This window comes from Saimiri boliviensis, chromosome 14 (genome assembly GCF_048565385.1).
Source record: "Saimiri boliviensis isolate mSaiBol1 chromosome 14, mSaiBol1.pri, whole genome shotgun sequence".
NCBI classification, from domain to species: Eukaryota; Metazoa; Chordata; class Mammalia; order Primates; family Cebidae; genus Saimiri; species Saimiri boliviensis.
The window spans coordinates 21,355,203-21,375,735 of record NC_133462.1 but is presented as its reverse complement, the minus strand read 5'-3'; the positions used below and the strand labels follow the sequence as shown (position 1 = coordinate 21,375,735).

The following is a 20,533-nucleotide window of genomic DNA, read 5'->3' as shown; positions in this document are numbered from 1 at the left end:
AGAGGCCGCGGCCTGGGTCAGAAGGAGGGCCGCGCGCCTCCTCTTCAGCCCTCAGCGAGCGGGTGCCACGAGGCACTCAGCAAGTCCCCGAAATTCCTCTCACGCGGCCCCGGGACCACCGTCGTAGCCCAGGTAAATAGGCACTGACAGGACTCACGAGGCCGCGGAGCATTCGGGAGCCACCCGCCGCCGGCCAAGTCTCGCGAGGGCGCGGCCTCGCCCTCCCAGCATGCCCCGCGTCGCCGCCGCTGCCGCCGCGGCCGCCGCCGCGCCGCGACTTGAGGGCGGGAGGCTGGGGGAGGGTAGCGGAGCCGGCACCGCCGCCATGTTGGGTCTGAAGCGGCTGCTGTAGGCGCCGACGGAGCGAGCGGGCGTGCGGAGCGGGCGACAGCGGCGTGGGATCTGCCTCTCTGCGAGCGGCCCGGGGCGGCGGCGGCGGCGGCGCCATGAGCGGGGGCACCCCTTACATCGGCAGCAAGATCAGCCTCATCTCCAAGGCGGAGATCCGCTACGAGGGCATCCTCTACACCATCGACACCGAAAACTCCACCGTAGCCCTCGCCAAAGGTACGTGGGACCGGGCCTCGGGGTGGGGGCCGGACCGGGCGCCGCTCAGGGCTGCTCCCCGCTCCGGCCCTCAGCCTCCTCGCCCCTTCCCCTCCCTCCGTGGAGCTCCGGGAGGCCGCTCCCCTCCCTTCTCCGGGCCCTGGCGTCGCGGGCCAGACCGCGGCCTCCCCGCGTCTCCCTGGCTTCCGCCCCCCAGGAAGGTCCGCGCCTGGAGCCCGGGGAACTACGGGACTGAGTGCGCGGCGGGCGGGCGGGCGGCCCTGAAGTCGGGACAACGGGCGGGAGAACACGGAGAAACGCGTCTTCCAACTCCGAAATTCGGGGGTTCTGTCGTGTTAGCACAAAACAAAGCCCGAGTATTCAAAGAATTTTTCCGCCCAGCTTGAGTTCATCGTGGATGCGTTGACTCCACAGCACCCATTTTCTCACTTTGTTCATTTCTGTTCGTGGCGGTCTTCCTCGGGTGAACTCTGAGTAATGTGCTAAAACTTTGGGTTTGCTCTGCGACGCAGACATTCTCGAAATGCCATCGGTGCCGTGGAGCAGATCCCATCTCCCTCGGCTCATCCTCTGTCGGTATTTACCTGTTAAACCGGAATTCTGAAAGCCTGTTGTGCAACCATCTTCATTAGAGCGCGCGGTAAAAATGCTTGCTGCTGTCCCGACGCCCCTGCTTCTGGAAACGAGTTCAAGCTTGATCCGGGACCCTTCTGGATCCAGGCAAGCTTGACCTTTGATCCAGGCTCAGTGGGCATTGACTGAAGGCTCGCTGGGAAAGGGAATTCTGTCGAGAAGGAGGGTGCCCCTACCCATAGTATTAGTATTTGGCATCGCTAGAGCCTGTGTGGGTTTTGTTTCCGTTCACACGTGCAGGGCATTTGCTCCTCCAGGAAACCAGAAAGAAAATAAACTTTAGCTCCTGAATCTTAAAGGAACTCTCACAACAGTTTAAAATACTTTGGGGGAAGCTAGATAACCTGGGTGATTTTCCCAGCACTTCTGGTAGAGGTGGGAACTGCATAGCATGCTTAGGGATCCTCTAGATAGGTTATAGGTACAAGGATAAGGAAGGTTTTCGTAATCTGTAAAATTTTTTGAATCGTTTACTGATAGGGGAGTGGTTTCACGGAATCAAGTATTTAAGGACATTTCTTTGGATGCTCTGGTAAATCCTTTCCCCCACCCCTTCCCCTGAGATGGAGTTTCGCTCTTTTTGCCCAGGCTGGAGTGCTGCAATGGCATGATCCCGGCTTACTGTAACCTCCACCTCCCGGGTTCAAGCGATTCTCCTGCCTCAGCCTCCCAAGTAGCTAGGATTACAGGTATCCGCCACCACGCCCGGCTAATTTTGTATTTTTAGTAGAGACAGGGTTTCACCATGTTGGCCAGTGTGGTCTTAACTCCTGACCTCAGTTGATCCACCCACCTGAGCCTCCCAAATTGCTGGGATTATAGGCGAGAGCCACCACGCCCAGCCTCTGATAAATCTTTTTAACAGCCCTAGTGTTGGGACAAATTTTACACCTAGGTAGGGAACCTTGATGCTATAGAACAGTACACAGTAAAGGAGTAGTACGAGGTGGTGATAGTTGCACAACTCTGCAAATTTGCTGAAAATCATTAAATTATACACTTTAAAATCCCCAAGTCTAATTTTAAAAGTATGAAAAACCAGGGAGTACCCCTAAATTTCCCTGTTCACCTTGTGAAACATTGTGTTGTGACACATTACCTCATTAAAACAACCGTAGGCTTAGGGCTTTGTCGTCTTTTTAGACATCCGCTATACTTATGATGGTATTTAGTGGTTATTAAAGACTTTCCCAGTGATGCTTCCTAAGTAACTTAGTTTTTGATTGGCCTTATTTTTAATTTTTTTTAATACAGTAGATATTTAGCTGTGTAGTGTTAGTTTTTCTGGCTTTATGAAATTATGAAAAAGCCTCTTTTAAAGTGTTGCTTTGCCTAATCTGAATTTAAAGTGTCTTGCCAGTTTAGTGACTCAATAAATTGGCTGTGCTGTCTTTACTCCTCACAAGGAAAAAAAACATACCTTTGAAAATTTCTAAAGTATTTTTGTTCTTTTTTAAAAACTATGAACATATATATCCTTTTATGCAGGAACCCGAGAAGTCTACACTTTAACCCACATTTTAAAAACTTTTAAGCAGCTTTGAGTCAATAAATATTTCATTAGTCTGTAATAATTAAATTCATTTGACATGAAATATAAATTTGTTTTTTGTGTCATGACTTGATAAATATATGAATAGGGCAGTGAAAAAAATTAATCATTGAATTTTATGTTTGTATTCGTGGCTTTGATATTTCATCTCACACCATTATATGCTTTTTTTTTTTTTTTTTTTAAATGAGATGGAATCGCACTCTGTTGCCCAGGCTGGAATACAGTGGCACAATCCTGGCTCCCTGTAACCTCTGCCTCCCAGGTTCAAGCAATTCTGCCTCAGCCTCCTAAGTAGCTGGGATTATAGGCACACGCCACCACACCCAGCTAATTTTGTATTTTTAAATTGAGATAGGCTTTCACCGTATTGGCCAGGCTGGTCTTCAACTCCTGACTTCAGGTGATCTGCCTGCCTCGGCCTCCAAAAGTGCTGGGATTAAGGCATGAGCCACTGTGCCTGGCCACTTTTTCTTAAGCAGTATGAGTTAAATGTGTAACAGGTTTGGGGAATTTAATTGTGTTTGCAAAAACTGACATTATCGAACTTTACATATTATTTTACATGATACTATCTAATCCAAAACTACATTATAACTGTCTAGTCAATACTGGACTCTAATTTCAGATTTCAAGATTAGAAGTTAGGAATTCAATCTTAAAATTGTAAAATTTACATGACTTGTTGAGAAATTTGATAACAGAAAATTTCACATTCCATTTCAAAATTGGGATGAATAATGGTAGTCCAGCAGATTAAAGCCAAAACTTTTCATTTGTTTGTTTTGTTTTGTGTTTTGTTGTTGTTGTTGTTATTGTTGTTTTGAGTCTCCCTCTGTTGCCTAGGCTTCAGTACAGTGGCACAATCTCCGCCTCACTGCCGGCTCCACCTCCCAGGTTCAAGTGATTCTCCTGCCTCAGCCTCCCAAGTAGCTGGGACTACAGGCACCAACCACCACACCTTGCTAATTTTTGTATTTTTAGTAGAGGTGGGTTTTCACCATTTTGGCCAGGCTGGTCTCAAACTCTTGACTTCAAATGATCCACCCACCTCAGTCTCCCGAAGTTTCTAGGATTATAGGTGTTGCCTAAAGCCAAAAGTTTATTCATGGATCTCTGTATTTGGTTGTAGAGATCCCTGTTACTCTTTTTAAGCTATGGATTAAGAATTAATCTCTTTGAGTAGCATTTTTAGAATTGTCTTTTGAACCCCCACCCCCAGAGTGTCATTGGGAAGTCTAACTACACAGACTGAAAAGATATGTAAGGTAAAATGAAATTTGTTTTGTTTTGTTTTGGAGACTGCATTTCGCTGTCACCCCGGGCTGGAGTGCAGTGGTACAATCTTGGCTTGCAGCAGCCTCCACCTCCGGGTTCAAGTGATTCTCCTGCCTCAGCCTCCCAAGTAGCTGGGACTACAGGCATGTGCCACCATGCCCTGCTAATTTTTGTATTTTTAGTAGAGATGGGGTTTCACCATATTAGTCAGGCTGGTCTTGAACTCCTAATCTGCCTGTCTCAGCCTCCCAAAGTACTGGGATTACAGACGTGAGCCACCACGCCCAGCCAAAATACGAAATATTTTTAAACAGTCTTCGTAACTACCCCCAGGGCAAGACATTGCCAGAAGCCTTGCACCACCTATTTTCCCATCAACTATCACCATCTTAATTTAAGCTAGATATAAGTGTTGTTCTGACATTTATAGTTTTACCATGTAAGTTTACATCTCTAAATAATAGAGTTTAATTTTGCCCATTTTTTGAACTTTATGTAAATAGGATTATCTTGTATATATTTTATTTTTAGCTTTTATTGTTTCATAGTATTCCATTATGAATATAACACGTTTATTTCTTCTTTGTTTTGGATATTGCATTTAGATTGCTTGCAGTTTGGGGCTATTATAAACAATGATTTTATGAACATTTCTGTTAAAATGCACAGATGCATGTTTACGTAGTAGTTTTCTTGAGGTTATATACTTAGAATTTGAATTGCAAGAACATGGGGAATGTTCGTCTTTATCAGGTAATGCCAAGTAGTTTTCCAAAGTAGTTTTTTATTAGTTTTTACTTCATTTGTTAGTATGTAAGAGTTCTTGTTTCATATCCCTTACCAACAACCAGACTTGGTATAATATATTTCAATTCTAGCCAATCCTGGTGGGTATGTAGTTGTGTTTAGTTTTAATCATTTCCCTCCTTACTAAATGGGGCTGACCACCTTTTCATACCTGGGACTTGGGATTTCTTTTTTTTTTTTTTTTTTTTTTTTTTTTTTTTGAGACGGAGTTTCGCTCTTGTTACCCAGGCTGGAGTGCAATGGCGCGATCTCGGCTCACCGCAACCTCCGCCTCCTGGGCTCAGGCAATTCTCCTGCCTCAGCTTCCTGAGTAGCTGGGATTACAGGCACGCACCACCATGCCCAGCTAACTTTTTGTATTTTTAGTAGAGACGGGGTTTCACCTTGTTGACCAGGATGGTCTCGATCTCTTGACCTCGTGATCCACCCGCCTCGGCCTCCCAAAGTGCTGGGATTACAGGCTTGAGCCACCGCGCCCGGCGGGATTTCATTTTTTATAGAGTATCTTTGAAATCTTTTGTCCTTTTTAAATTGAAATACGTGTCTTTTTCTAAAGTTCTGTATTCTGAATATATATCCTTTGTTGGATGTATGTATTGCAGTTTTTTTTTCCCATTTCATAGTTTCTTTTAATGAACAGAAGTTCTTCATTTTAATGTAACCATGTTCATCAGTTTTTTATAGCTAGTGTTTCTTTTCTTTTTTGAGACAGAGTTTCACTCTTGTTGCCCTGGCTGGAGTGCCATGGTGTGATCTCGGCTCACCACAACTCCGCCTCCCGAGTTCAAGTGATTCTCCTGCCCCAGTCTCCAGAGTAGCTGGGATTACAGGCATGCACCACCATGCCTAGCTAATTTTTTGTATTTTTATTAGAGACAGGGTTTCTCCATGTTGGTCAGGCTGGTCTTGAACTCCTGACCTCAGATGATCCACCTCGGCTTCCCAAAGTGCTGGGATTACAGACGTGAGCCACCACACCCAGCAAGTGTTTCTTTTTTGAAACATCACGGAGATACTTTGATTATCTTTCAAACCTTTTTGGGCTTTGCTTTTCACGTTGAGGTTTATAATGCATGTGAAATTGATTTTGTGTACAATGTGAGATGTTCAGAGCTTTAAATTTAGTAAGGGATTCACTTGGTTTATATGGCTCATATAATTTGGATCTTGGATATTATAATTTAAATATATCTGGAACTGTAAACTACTCTTGAAATTTTTGACTCTTTATATTTGATGTGGTATGTAATTAGGGTGACCATATGGCCCAGTTTGCCCTGGTGGAAAGTCCTTGTTTGTGCCTGCTCTGGCATAATTGCTAAAAACATCCCAGCTGGACAGGGTGACTCAGGTCTATAATCCCAATAACATTTCTCAAAGGCTGAGACCAGAGGATTGCTTGAGCCCAGGAGTTCAAAATCAGCCTCAACAATACAGGGAGATTCCATCTCTACAAAAAAATTTAAAAAGTACATTAGCCAAGCGTGGTGGCATGCATGCCTGTTGTCCCAGCTACTTGGGAGGCTGAGGCAGGAGGATTGCTTGAGCCCAAGAGGAGTTGTGATCATGCCACTGCACTCCAGCCTGAACCACGGAACAAGACATTGTCTTAAAAAATAATAATAGCCTGGGCCGGGCGCAGTGGCTCAAGCCTGTAATCCCAGCACTTTGGGAGGCCGAGGCGGGTGGATCACGAGGTCGAGAGATCGAGACCATCCTGGTCAACATGGTGAAACCCCGTCTCTACTAAAAATACAAAAAATTAGCTGGGCATGGTGGCACGTGCTTGTAATCCCAGCTACTCAGGAGGCTGAGGCAGGAGAATTGCCTGAACCCAGGAGGCGGAGGTTGCGGTGAGCCGAGATTGCGCCATTGCACTCCAGCCTGGGTAACAAGAGCGAAACTCCCGTTTCAAAAATAAATAAATAAATAAATAAATAAATAAATAATAATAATAATAATAGCCTGTAATCCCAGCACTTCTGGAGACCAAGGAGGGCTTGTCACCTGAAGTCAGGAGTTTGAGACCAGCCTGGCCAACATGGCGAAACACCATCTCTACTAAAAATACAGAAATTAGCTGGGTGTGCTGGTACACATCTGTAATCCCAGCTACTTGAGAGGTTGAGGCAGGAGAATCACTGGAACCCAAAAGGTGGAGGTTGCAGTGAGCTGAGATTGTTCCACTCTACTCGAGCCTGGGCGACAGAGCAAGACTCTGTCTCAAAAAAAATAGTAATTAATAATAATCTGTTTTCTCTCTTGAAAATGTTTCAGTATGGATAAATTACCACACCATATAATCAAAAGCCTAATTGCAGAGGTGTTATGAAATGGTTGATGCCCTTTATTTTCTGCTGGAGATTTCACAGACTAGCTTTAGTTCTAAAGTGAAACAGGTAAGTTTGAGGGCCTTTGATCCTCACAACCTAAGCATATGTCAAGAAGTCATAAAGGCAACCTGGAAAGGCTTTGATATCAATCTGTTAAGTGTCTTTATAGATGATCTGGGTTGCAGTTTGTTTCTGTAGTTTGTTACAGTTTGTAGTCTGTCATAGCTCTAAATTAATTTTCTTCTCAACACTGATCATGACTTACACTTAATCTTCTTTGCTTATTTGCATATGTGTTTATTGTTTGTCTTCACCCTCCCGCTCACCTCTAGACTCTGAGCTCCTGGGATGAAAGGATGTTTAGTTAATGAGTGAGTAGATGGAAATGATTTAGCATTTCAGCTTATTGTTCTTTTTTTTCTTTTTCTTTTTCTTTTTTAATTGAGATGGAGTCTCACTCTATCGCCCAGGCTTCAGTGCAGTGGCGCAGTCTCGGCTCACTGTAATCTCCACCTCCCTGGTCCAAGCAATTCTCTGCCTCAGCCTCCCCAGTAGCTGGGATTACAGGCGCCCACCACCACACCCGCCTAATTTTTTTATTTTTAGTAAAGACAGGGTTTCACCATCTTGGCCAGGCTGGTCTTGAAATCCTAACCTTGTGATCCCCCCTCGTCCTCCCACAGTGCTGGGATTACATGCGTGAGCCAGTGAGCCTAGCCTTATTGTTTTTGTAGAAATATCTTGGGGATACCTCCAAATAATGCTTTTCCATGTTCACAATTGCATTTCCCTATAAAATTAAAATATCTCCCCTCACATTAAGAAATCTTGAAGAATTTCGGTGAATAGGGATGCAAGAGGATGAAATCTAATGACATAATTAACATTATTGGTGAGGTAAACTCTTTGTGACTCAAGCTCAATTATAATTTTCACTTAAAGTTTAAAGGAAGCATCTGTTCAGGATGTAGGAGGAAATTATACAGTGGTGACATGTATGAATGGTTTATGGAATAGTTCCAGTTGTGTTTGCACCTGTGTCTGTAAGTGAATAGGCTGCCTAAATAGGCTAAAATGAGTGAAATTCTTAACAAAAAATAAATTCTTATATTTAGCTAGCTTACCTGGATAATCATTCAAATGGAAATCAGGTTGCTACTGCATTGGCAAAAGAGACTTTGTTGAGCACGATTCTATAAGCCACTTGCCTTTAAAGTCAGTTATTCTTAAAATCAAGAGATTGGTGGAAGGATATAAGAACAAGTAAATTGTTAACAGATTTCTTTACTCATCTGCTAAGTATGCCCCATTGGCATAATTTATCTACTTACTGATGTTAGTCACACAGTCATAAACTATGACCTTATTGGAGAGCATGGAAGAGCTTTGTGTGATAGATAAAATACCTGTGGGGTGCTTTATTTGATTTCTTGCATTACTTGGGGATCTAAATCTAGCAGTTCACAAAATCACTACCTACAATGACAAAGATCTAGTGAAACTTCAAGCCCCAGTTTCTTTTTGTTGCCCTTTTTAGTGATGTTGCCAGAACTTTGAACCTTGGAAACAGTTTATATTGTTGCTACATAGTCCACAAAAATACTTGGTAATTCTGGGAGTCTGAAGTCAGGTGCCAAACTGTTCATTTTCTAGTAGGGGTATGTAAGGTAAGCCATGACTTCCTGAGTCAGAAGTAGAGAAAACAACATAAACCTGAAGGGAAAAAAAAATTGTAGAAGGAAGGAAATAGGAAGAAAAAAGAAATCTTATCAGTGCAGGATACATAGCAAGAGTTTTGTATTTAACTCAGTGCCACAATAATGGTAGCAATAACTGCATATAGTTTAGCTTGAATTTAATTACTCCATGCTAGAAGATGCTTGATATAGATAGAAACAATTTGCCTTTCTCTCAGGATGCTGTAAAGTAATGTATTAATTAGCTGTTTTTAAAATGGATATCATTGAAGTAAATTTTGTTGTTGTTTTGAAACAAGAGTCTCCCTCTGTCGCCCAGGCTGGAGTGTAGTGGCATGATCACAGCTCACTGCAGCCTTGACCTCCCTGAGCTCAGTAACACCTCCCGCCTCAGCATCCTAAGTAGCTGGGACTACAGGCACACACCACCACGCCCAGCTAATTTTATATTTTTCATAGATACAGGGTTTTGCCATGTTGCCCAGGTTGGTCTCTAACTCCTGGGCTCAAGTGATCTGCCTGCCTGGGCCTCCCAAAGTGTTGGGGTTACAGGTCGGAGCTACAGTGTCCAGCCTGAAGTAAATTTTTTAGTGGACAAAGTGTGAGTTGATCTGTAAAATAATTTATTCCCAAGGACCTTATTCTAGTTTGGGAGGTTTTTTTGTTTGCTTCTGGAAGAAAATGTGACCCAAAATGCCACTCGTAATACTTAGCAGCTTTTTGGTCTTGGATAAGTTATTTATTTCCGCCCCCCACTTCCTCCACCCTGCCACCCCACCCCGCCAAGGCAGTCTTAATCTATTGCCCAGGCCGCATGATCTCTACAACCTCCACCTCCCAGGTTCAAGCAGTTCTCCTGTCTCAGCCTCCCGAGTGCCTGGGATTATGGGCGTGTAACACCACGCCCAGCTAATTTTTATATTTTTAGTAGAGATGGGGTTTCACCACGTTGGCCAGGCTGCTGTCAAACTCCTGACCTCGTGATCCGCCTGCCTAGGCCTCCAAAGTTCTGGGATTACAGGTATGAGCTATCATGCCTGGTGACAAGTTATTTAACCTTCTTTATCTTTTCAGTAGGGATGGATAATAATGTTCATCTTTCAGAGTCATTCTGTTAGTTAAAAGAGGTGATATAAAGAAAGTAACTAGTTTAATGTTGGTGCTTAATAAAGAATAGCTGTCCCATTGTTGTTTCCCACCACCATCATCTCTGTCTAGTTGCTCAGTCTCTAGTAGTCCAACTGTGTCAGTCATTCACAACTACTGTAGTCTACAGTCACCTTAATCTTACTGCCTTTTACTGTCCTCTCATTCCCCTCATAACTTTACTTCCCTCTTTTATCCTGCGTCAACTCCATGAGCAGCTGTGACAATCAGTACACATACCCTCAGCCCCCATCCCCTTCCCCTCTTGCTGTCTTACACAAGAAATCACAACCCTGATTATATCAACACAGATGTGCTGACCAGCCTCACCCTAAATTTATGTTTGCTAACCTCAGCAGTCATGGTCACTTCCTAGCAGTCACACTGTACCTTATAATCCATTAATTTCACTTTTCTAAATGGCTATTCCATTCATTTTCCTCAAACCTCCAACACCTCCTCCGCCATCTTCACTTTCAGCCCCTTAAACCATGCTTTCTGTAATAGGTAACTGAGAAAAGAACAGCAAATGAAAGAGAATTTTGGTAAACTTACCCCTCATATACCCAGTCACCTGCATCTGTCCCCCAAACTTCTGTTTTTTTCTGATCAATATGGATAAACTTCTTACTGCTGTCTAAGACCATCCTTCCACTTGTGCAGCATTTGTCTCCTTTTGGCGATTCAAGGACATTGCTCCAGCAGTTGTCTACTCTTGCCTGTTTTTCCTTCCCTAATGTAGCTTTCTGTCTGCTTACAGATGGGTGGTTATTTATTTCTTCTATCTTAAGAACAACCAAAAAACCCCACTGTACTTGAACTGCATTTCCTCTTTTCTAAGGATTACCCCATTTCTATCCTCCCCTTTATAGCAAAACTCCTTGAAGAAGTGGAAGAACCACTTGTGTTCATTCATTTTTGAGCCCTCTTTACTAAGGTTTTTATTCCTGCATATGAAGTTTTCTTATCAAAGTTACCAAAGACTTCCATGTTGTCAAATCCAGTAGTCGGTTCTTAGTCTCATTCTACATTACCAGTCAACATTACATGGCACAAATGCTCTGTTCTCTCTGAAGCGTTTTCTTCACTTGATCTTATGCTGTTTTTTCCCTCGTATCTCACTGGTCACCTCTCAGTCTCCTTTGTTGATTCAACTCCTAAGCCGCCAAATGTTGGAGAGCTTCAGGGCTGAGTTCCCTCCCCTTTTTTCTCTCTGTTAACATTTATTTAATCATCTGGATTCTCTTTTTTTTTTTTTTTTTTGAGACGGAGTTTCGCTTTTGTTACCCAGGCTGGAGTGCAATGGCGCGATCTCGGTTCACCGCAACCTCCGCCTCCTGGGTTCAAGCAATTCTCCTGCCTCAGCCTCCTGAGTAGCTGGGATTACAGGCAAGCGCCACCATGCCCAGCTACTTTTTTGTGTTTTTAGTAGAGACGGGTTTCACCATGTTGACCAGGGTGGTCTCGATCTCTCGACCTTGTGATCTTTTAACTGGTTTGGCTTTGAGTGTTTCTCTGTGGACCTTGTGAATCTGAAGAGTCAACTCTCTTTAAATCTAAGAAGTTCATTTCATTTTCTCTATCCCTCATACTCCCTCCCTCCCGCTCCTCTTTCTAGCTGTGTCTCAGATTAATTTCTTTCTTGCCTCCCACTCCCCAGCCTTGTTGCTGTTGTTTTTTAATTCTTCATGGATGTGTTTATCCTCCCCCTGCCCCCACAGCTTTTTCATTCATGTCACATTTTCATGTCTGTCTCTTGGTTTTATCATTTGGGGATTAAAATACAAAAACAGCCATAAGGAAGAATGCCCAACTGAAAGCAGCTTAGAAAGTCAACATTAAATTTAAACTGTTGAGTAAAGATACCAAACTGGACATGTTTTTACTTTTCTTCCTGTTGATAAATTTTATCAAAACTACATGAGAGGAACTTTTTTTTTTTTTTTTTTTTGAAACTGAGTCTTGCTGTGGCACCATCTCAGTTCACTGCAGCCTCCACCACCTGGGTTCAAGTGATTCCCCTGCCTCAGCCTCCCAAGTAGCTGGGATTACAGGTGGCTGCCACCACGCCCAGCTAATTTTTTTTTTTTTTTTTTTTTTAGTTTCACCATGTTGGCCAGGATAGTGTCCATCTCCTGATCTTGTGATCCACCCACCTCGGCCTCCCAAAGTGCTGGGATTACAAATGGTGAGCCATCAAACCTGGCCCTTTTAAAATTTCTTCCCCTTTTTTTTGAGATGGAGTCTCATTCTGTCGCCCAGGCTAGAGTGCAGTGGCACGATCTCGACTCATTGTAACCTCTACCTCCTGGGTTCAGGGGATTCTCCTGCCTCAGCTTCCTGTGTAGTTGGGACTACAGGTGCATGCCACCATGCCCGGCTAACTTTTGTATTTTTAATAGAGACAGGGTTTCACCTTGTTGGCTAGGATGGTCTCTATCTCCTGATCCATGGTCCACCTGCCTCAGCCTCCCAGAGTGCTGGGATTATAGGTGTGAGCCACCACACCCGACCTGAGAGGGACTTTTTTAAAGGGCAAAGTAGATTTGGAAAGGAGACAGCATCAACACGGTTTGTAACGCTGAAAAGCAAATAGATGAGTTTAAATGACTTGACCAGATTGAGAGCCACAACGTAAGGAGGCAGTGGGGAAAGCCACGATGTAACTTGACTTTCACCCCAAACTCCTGAAAGGCTCAGGAATTGACATCAGTAGGCACAATGAAAGTTAGAAGATTGAAGTAATTGGGATGAAGAGTATGAGTTTTCGAGTGTAGGTTTAACTTACTTTTAACTTTATTGGGTATAAGTTACATACTATATAAAATTCACCCATTGTAGGTGTGCAGTGCAATGAGAGTTGTGTAGCCAATCATCATAGTCCGGTTTTCTAACAATTTCATCAACTCAAGAAGTTTCTTTTTCTTTTTTTTCTCAGCAGTGTTAATCAGTAGCTGCTCCTACCCTCAGTCCTAGGCAACTTCTGTTTTTGTTTTTGTTTTTGTTTTTGCTTTTGTTTTTGTTTTGAGACGGAGTTTCGCTCTTGTTACCCAGGCTGGAGTGCAATGGCGCGATCTTGGCTCATCGCAACCTCTGCCTCCTGGGTTCAGGCAGTCTTCTGCCTCAGCCTCCTGAGTAGCTAGGATTACAGGCACGCGCCACCATGTCCAGCTAATGTTTTGTATTTTTAGTAGAGACGGGGTTTCACCATGTTGGCCAGGATGGTCTCGATCTCTTGACCTCATGATCTACCCACCTCAGCCTCCCAAAGTGCTGGGGTTACAGGCTTGAGCCACCGCGCCCGGCTCTAGGCAACCTCTGATCTGCTTTCTTTTCTAGACTTTCCTTTGCCTTTTTTTTTTTTTTTTTTTTTTTTTTTGACAGAGTTTTACTCTTGTTGCCCAAGGTGGAATGCAGTGGTGCGATCTTGGCTCACTGCAACCTCCTCCTTCCAGGTTCAAGTGCTTCTCCTGCCTCAGCCTCATGAGTAGCTGGGATTACAGGTGTGTGCCACTACACCCGCTAATTTTTTTGTATTTTTAGTGGAGACGGGGTTTCACCATGTTGGCCAAGCTGGTCTTGGAACTCCTGACCTCAGGTGATCCGCCCGTCTCAGCCTCCCAAAGTGCTGGCATTATAGGTGTGAGCCACTGCACCTGACCGTGAATTCTTATTTCACAACAAAGAAAATTTTTATGGATTGTTGCTCTGAGCAGCGTGTCTGCTGGTAAATCTTTTGTTCTCTGTGTGTTAATATTTTGCATTACCTGGTATCTTTTCTGCATTGTTCCATTGTCTGCCTGCATTTACTGCTGCACTTGAGGCGTTAGATACCAATGTTATTCTCTCTTGTATGTAAAGAATGTAGTTATTGGTGGGCTTTCCCACACACTTCTCACTGGAACTCTTTTGGGCTTTTTTCTTCCAGCATTCCTGTCTTGTAAGGAGTACATGTTGATCCCAAGAATCGAGCCTTTCTTTAGCTCAGGAAAACTTTATTCTTTGCTATTGCTTCTCATTGTGAAACTCCTATTGACAGTCCATTTGAAACATTTATGCCTCGTGTTGTTTATTTTTGTTTTCCAGCTTTTAAACCTTTCTGCTCTAGATTCTAAGGGAGTTCCTCAAATCAGTCTTCTGATTCACTGATTTGGCATTCACTAGTGTCCCTTCTGTTTGGTGCTTCTATTGAGTTTTTGTAGATACGGTAGAGACGTATGTTTCTTCAAAATAGTTGTGTTTAAGTAGAGAATCAATGCACTTGATAAAAACATTTTCAAAAACATACTCAGTGAAAAGTGCGGTTTCTTTCCATACTGTCAGAGATATATGCAGTATATATATAAGCATATGTTTAAAAAAAAAAGTTGGCTTTTTGTTTTCTACTTACTTATCTTTTCTTTCCCAGCCTGCCCTCTTAGATTTTAATAAAATTTTCTCTTTTTTCCTGTACTGAATTCTTTGCATGGGCACTGTGTGCTCTGATTGTCAGACTTGATTGCCTTTCAATCTGGCTAGTCCTCATATGGCCCTTTTATTTCTACTGAAATTTATAAACAGAAGTCTAGAATGATTACTTTTGGTAGCTGATGTATGCTCTTTTTTTGTTTCGTTTTGTTTTTGAGATGGAGTTTCACTTCTGTTGTGCAATGACACAGTCTTGGCTCACTGCAACCTCAGCCTTCCAGGTTCAAGCAGTTCTCCTGCCTCAGCCTCCCGAGTGGCTGGGATTACAGGCGCCCATCACCACACCCGGCTAATTTTTGTATTTTTGTAGACACAGGATTTCACCATGTTGGACAGGCAGGACTCAAACTCCTGAGCTCAGGTGATCTACTCGCCTCCACCTCCCAAAGTGCTGGGATTACAGACATGAGCCACCCCACCCAGCATCAAGTTGCTTTCTTAAAACCTTTTAGTGGCTCTCTGTTCTTAGGGAAACTGGAACTCTTACCCAACTCTTTGATGCATATTCAGCTTTATCCCATAGCACAGGTCCCTTTCTACCCTTTACTTCCCTTTCCTTTTTTGTTGCATAAACATACAGTGCATCCTTCTGCCTCATCCTTCTGACTTCAGCCTGCTCCTGTTCCATATTCATTGCCAAATCTCAGGTCAAATGTTTATGTATCAAAGAAGCTTTCTTTGATCTTCACGCGGTTGTTTTTTTTTTTTTTTTTTTATTCTTCATGCAGATAATCCTTGTGAGAATTAACTAAATTAATACATATAGTGTCTAGCATATAGTAAGTACTCACCAATGTTAAGTCAAATGTAAGTCTTACATCCTTTATGTTGTTCCTTCTTATACATTCTAAAGCTCTGTTGATTCTGACTTGTCCTCATATCCATCCACTTTCTCAGTCTTTACTATCACCGTCCATGATTTAGGAAATTGTTGCTCCTTACTTCAGATCTAGCCTCCTCCAATAATTTCTCAATTGCAAAAACTACTTACAATATTTACATGGCTACTGCTGGTGGGATTTTTTTTCCCTGAAGCACAGATTTAGCTGATGTCCCTCCTTTGAAAAAAAAAAAAAATAATAATTTTTTTTTTTTTGAGGTGGAGTCTCACTCTGTCATCCAAACTGGAGTGCAGTGGCACAATCTCAGCTCACTGCAACCTCCACCTGCCAGGTTCAAGCAGTTCTCTGCTTCACCCTCCCGAGTAGCTGGGATTACAGGTACCCACCACCACACCTGGCCAATTTTTTTTTTTTTTTGAGACGGAGTTTTGCTCTTGTTACCCAGGCTGGAGTGCAATGGCGCGATCTCGGCTCACCGCAACCTCCACCTCCTGGGTTCAGGCAATTCTCCTGTCTCAGCCTCCTGAGTAGCTGGGATTACAGGCACGCACCACCATGCCCAGCTAACTTTTTGTATTTTTAGTAGAGATGGGGTTTCACCATGTTGACCAGGATGGTCTCGATCTCTTGACCTCGTGATCCACCCACCTCGGCCTCCCAAAGTGCTGGGATTACAGGCTTGAGCCACCGCGCCCGGCCCACACCTGGCTAACTTTTATATTTTTAGTAGAGATGGGGTTTCACCATCTTGGCCAGGCTGGTCTCGAACCCCTTACCCCGTGATCCACCTGCCTCGGCGTCCCAAAATGCTGGGATTACAGGCATGAGCCACCGCACCCAGCCTAAAAAATTTTTAATGACTGCATTTCTTTCTGGATAAAATCTAAATTTCCCAGAGGTCTTCCCTCCCTATCCCACTGCTTGTCCTAATGCTTTGGAGGGGTGTGAGAGTACATGTTGTGACTCTGTCTAGAGTGCCCCTTACTTGTTGGATTCTTCTTTAATACTCATCCTAAGCATCAAGCATATAAAAAGCTGTACTTCTGCCCCCTTAAACTTTCTGTACTTACTATTTAATATGCTCTTTATTCAAGAGAATTACTTAGCTCCTGCCATGACTATATTTTAGACACTATGCTAAGTGTTAAGAAACAAAAGACAGCACAGAGACAAGGTTCTTGAGGACACAGCATTTAAGCTGGGCCTAACAGATTGGTTAGAATTAGCCACATGTGGCCAGGCACAGTGGCTCACGCCTGTAATCCCAGCACTTTGGGAGGCTGAGGCCGGCAGAATGCCTGAGCTCAGAGGAGTTTGAGACCAACCTGGACAACATGGTGAAACCCTGATTCTACTAAAATAGAAAAAAAGAATTAGCTGGGTGTGACAGCATGTGCCTGTAGTCCCAGCTGCTTGGGAAGCTGAGGCAGGAGAATTGCTTGAACCTGGGAGGAGGAAATTGCCATGAGCCCAGATAGTGCCATTGCACTCCAGCCTGAGTAACAGAGCAAAACTCCATCTCAAAAAAAAAAAAAAAAAAATGAGCCACATGTAGAGGCTATCTCTTATGTACAGTTACAGAGAAATCCTTTGTAAGTGTGTTTTGCTTTGTAATTATAACTTTCTAAGGAGCCAGTATTGTTTTTTTGTTACTACATCTTTATCTAAATTTTCAAATTGCTTTTCTGGTTTTATAAGGAAAAGATCAGCTCTTAACAAGATGACTGGGGTTTTTTCGGTTGAAGATGATGTAACCTCTAAAGTTAAGTGGGAAGAAGTTGATTTTGAGGCTGTATTGCAGAAGGTGAAAGGAACATCATCTGAGTTATGAACTGTGGAGGTGGAGGTAGTTTTTGTCATGGAATCAACAGTGCTTGGCATGTGATCCATGAGGTGATTGAGAATATTGAGGACACAAGGGCAGGAGTAATGCCTCTGTTAGGGGTGTTAGGTTTGTAGTGAGTACAGGAAGAGATGGTGGAGGCTGAGAGACCAATGTTTTCATTCAGTGCAGTATTTGCTAGCAGGAAGAAAGTAATGTGGGTAAGGGTGAAGAAGGGGCCAGAGAAGAGATTGCAGATGTGCAGAAAGTGAGAGTTTGGGGAAGCAGGCTGTGATGTGCTTCCAAGAGCCAGACTGTCGAATGTTATTTTTGTAAAGCTCTGCTCTTAAGTAAAAAAACCCAGAGTCAGCTTTCTGCCGTTCTACCTTCAGGGCTTGTTCAAGAGTACTGCATATGGAAGAGATGGTGCTTTTTAGTATTTAAGTAATTAAACCTTGCTTGTTGTGTTAAATTCATGTATAATACCTTATTCTAAGATACCTCAGATAGTTTCTGCATCTCAGTTTCAGCAAGGGTTCGTGAATGGACAAGAGCTGTACATATAAATGTCAGCTGTATAAATGTCAGAAAGAGAAGAAAAATACTAACTGTAACTTTTTTGTTTCCTAGTTTGCTGCTTTTGCATGTAGACTTTTTTAAATATGCTGAGGTTGGTTTTGTTTTTCCCACTTTCCCATCCTATCAACGTCATTTGTTATTTACTCTAAACAATCATTCTTTCATTTTATGCTAAGTGAGTTTCTTTTATAATTTAATTCAGTTCCCTTTATATTTAACACTGTTCAGTATTTTTGGAAGTAGCTTACTTAATAGCCTTTTTCAGTGTGCAGTTTATTCAAGAAATATTCAAATGTCAGCTATATGTAGAGCACTGTGTCAGATTCTATGGGAGTTGCAAAGATGATCTAGATACACATCTTCTGAAGATCTTTAAATTCTGGAAGGGTAATATAGACAGAATGATAGAATACTGTATGCTTTTCTTTTTTTTTTTTGTTTTTTTGTTTTTTTGTTTTTTGTTTTTTTTTGAGACGGAGTTTCACCCTTGTTACCCAGGCTGGAGTGCAATGGCACGATCTCGGCTCACCGCAACCTCCGCCTCCTGGGTTCAAGCAATTCTCCTACCTCAGCCTCCTGAGTAGCTGGGATTACAGGCACGTGCCACCATGCCCAGCTAATTTTTTTTTTGTATCTTTAGTAGAGACGGGGTTTCACCATGTTGACCAGGATGGTCTCGATCTCTCGACCTTGTGATCCACCCACCTCGGCCTCCCAAAGTGCTGGGATTACAGGCTTGAGCCACCGTGCCCGGCAGAATACTGTATGCTTTTCAAAGGAAGAACAGATTACTTCAGTCCAGGTAGAGTTGGATGATGGTTAATATTAATATTATGTGCCAACTTGACTGGGCCGCAGTGCCTAGATATTTGATCAAATATTCTCAGTGTTTCTGTGAAGGTATTTTTTGTATGAGATTAACATTTAAATCAGTAGATGGTGAGTAGCCTCCATTTGTGGGTGGGCCTAGACTGACCTCTGAGCAAAGGGTTCTGCCAGCCTGCTCTGCAGATTTTGGGTATACCAGGCCTCCATAATCCTCTGGGCCAATTCCTTTAGTCTTGTTCCATGTTTGTATATGCACACCTGATTGAGTCTGTTTCTCTGTAAGACCTTGACTGATACCTACAATCTTCAAGTGGAAATTTAGGATACCCTAAATGTCAGGAGAGCTATAATAGAGGACAGAAAACCTGATTTGTGAACTGAGAATAATGAGCTTGGTTGGAATTTAAGTTTGAGTATGTTGGGACCAGATCTTGCAGCTGATACTTGACTGAGGAGCTTTAACTTTAAGACTGGAATAAATTTCCAAGTTTTAACTTTAAAACTTGGAATAGCCTTTTCCCCTCCTAGCGCTGCTGGGCCTGGAGGTCTCTGTCGAGCCGCGGACGCGGGTCTCTGTTCCGCAGGATGGGGTTTGTTAAAGTTGTTAAGAATAAGGCCTACTGGCCGGGCGCAGTGGCTCAAGCCTGTAATCCCAGCACTTTGGGAGGCTGAGGCAGGTGGATCACGAGGTCAAGAGATCGAGATCATCCCGGTCAACATAGTGAAACCCCGTCTCTACTAAAAATACAAAAAAATTAGCTGGGCATGGTGGCACGTGCCTGTAATCCCAGCTACTCAGGAGGCTGAGACAGGAGAATTGCCTGAACCCAGGAGGCAGAGGTTGCGGTGAGCCGAGATCGCGCCATTGCACTCCAGGCTGGGTAACAAGAGTGAAACTCTGTCTCAAAAAAAAAAAAGAATAAGGCCTACTTTAAGAAATACCAAGTGAAATTTAGAAGACGACGAGAGGGTAAAACTGATTACTATGCTCGGAAACGCTTGGTGATACAGGATAAAAATAAATACAACACACCCAAATACAGGATGATAGTTCGTGTAACAAACAGAGATATCATTTGTCAGATTGCTTATGCCTGTATAGAGGGGGATATGATAGTCTGCGCAGCATATGCACACGAACTGCCAAAATACGGTGTGAAGGTTGGCCTGACAAATTAAGCTGCGGCTTATTGTACTGGCCTGCTGCTGGCCTGCAGGCTTCTCAATAGGTTTGGAATGGACAAGATCTATGAAGGCCAAGTGGAGGTGACTGGTGATGAATACAATATGGAAAGCATTGATGATCAGCCAGGTGCCTTTACCTGCTATTTGGATGCAGGCCTTGCCAGAACTACCACTGGCAATAAAGTTTTTGGTGCCCTGAAGGGAGCTGTGGATGGAGGCTTGTCTATCCCTCATAGTACCAAGCGATTCCCTGGTTATGATTCTGAAAGCAAGGAATTTAATGCAGAAGTACACTGGAAGCACATCACGGGCCAGAATGTTGCAGATTACATGCGCTACTTAATGGAAGAAGATGAAGATGCTTACAAGAAACAGTTCTCTCAATACATAAAGAACAGCGTAACTCCAGACATGATGGAGGAGATGTATAAGAAAACTCATGCTGCTATACGAGAGAATCCAGTCTATGAAAAGAAGCCCAAGAAAGAAGTTAAGAAGAAGAGGTGGAACCGCCCCAAAATGTCCCTTGCTCAGAAGAAAGATCGGGTAGCTCAAAAGAAGGCAAGCTTCCTCAGAGCTCAGGAGCGGGCTGCTGAGACCTAAATCAAACAATTTTCTTTTTTTTTTTTCTTTTTTTTTTTTTTTTTTTGAGACGGAGTTTCGCTCTTGTTACCCAGGCTGGAGTGCAATGGCGCGATCTCGGCTCACCACAACCTCCGCCTCCTGGGTTCAGGCAATTCTCCCGCCTCAGCCTCCTGAGTAGCTGGGATTATAGGCACATGCCACCATACCCAGCT

The 20,533-nt window shown here is 43.3% G+C and overlaps 1 protein-coding gene and 1 pseudogene across 6 annotated transcripts in view; both read left to right on the top strand.

Moving 5' to 3' along the window:
* Positions 1-251: 251 nt before the first annotated feature.
* The window catches only part of LSM14A (LSM14A mRNA processing body assembly factor), a 66,902-nt gene continuing 46,620 nt past the window's right edge, over positions 252-20,533 (top strand). For 3 of the 6 annotated variants that reach the window (XM_039465596.2, XM_074386578.1, XM_039465595.2), the window contains exon 1: positions 252-567. In XM_039465596.2, the coding sequence (XP_039321530.1) occupies positions 447-567 (121 nt within the window). In that variant the 5' untranslated portion in view covers positions 252-446. The remainder of the gene's footprint in view (positions 568-20,533) is intronic. The other 3 variants (XM_074386579.1, XM_074386577.1, XM_003937329.4) reach the window with 1 other exon arrangement.
* LOC120362664 (large ribosomal subunit protein uL18 pseudogene) lies at positions 19,465-20,356 on the top strand (annotated as a pseudogene).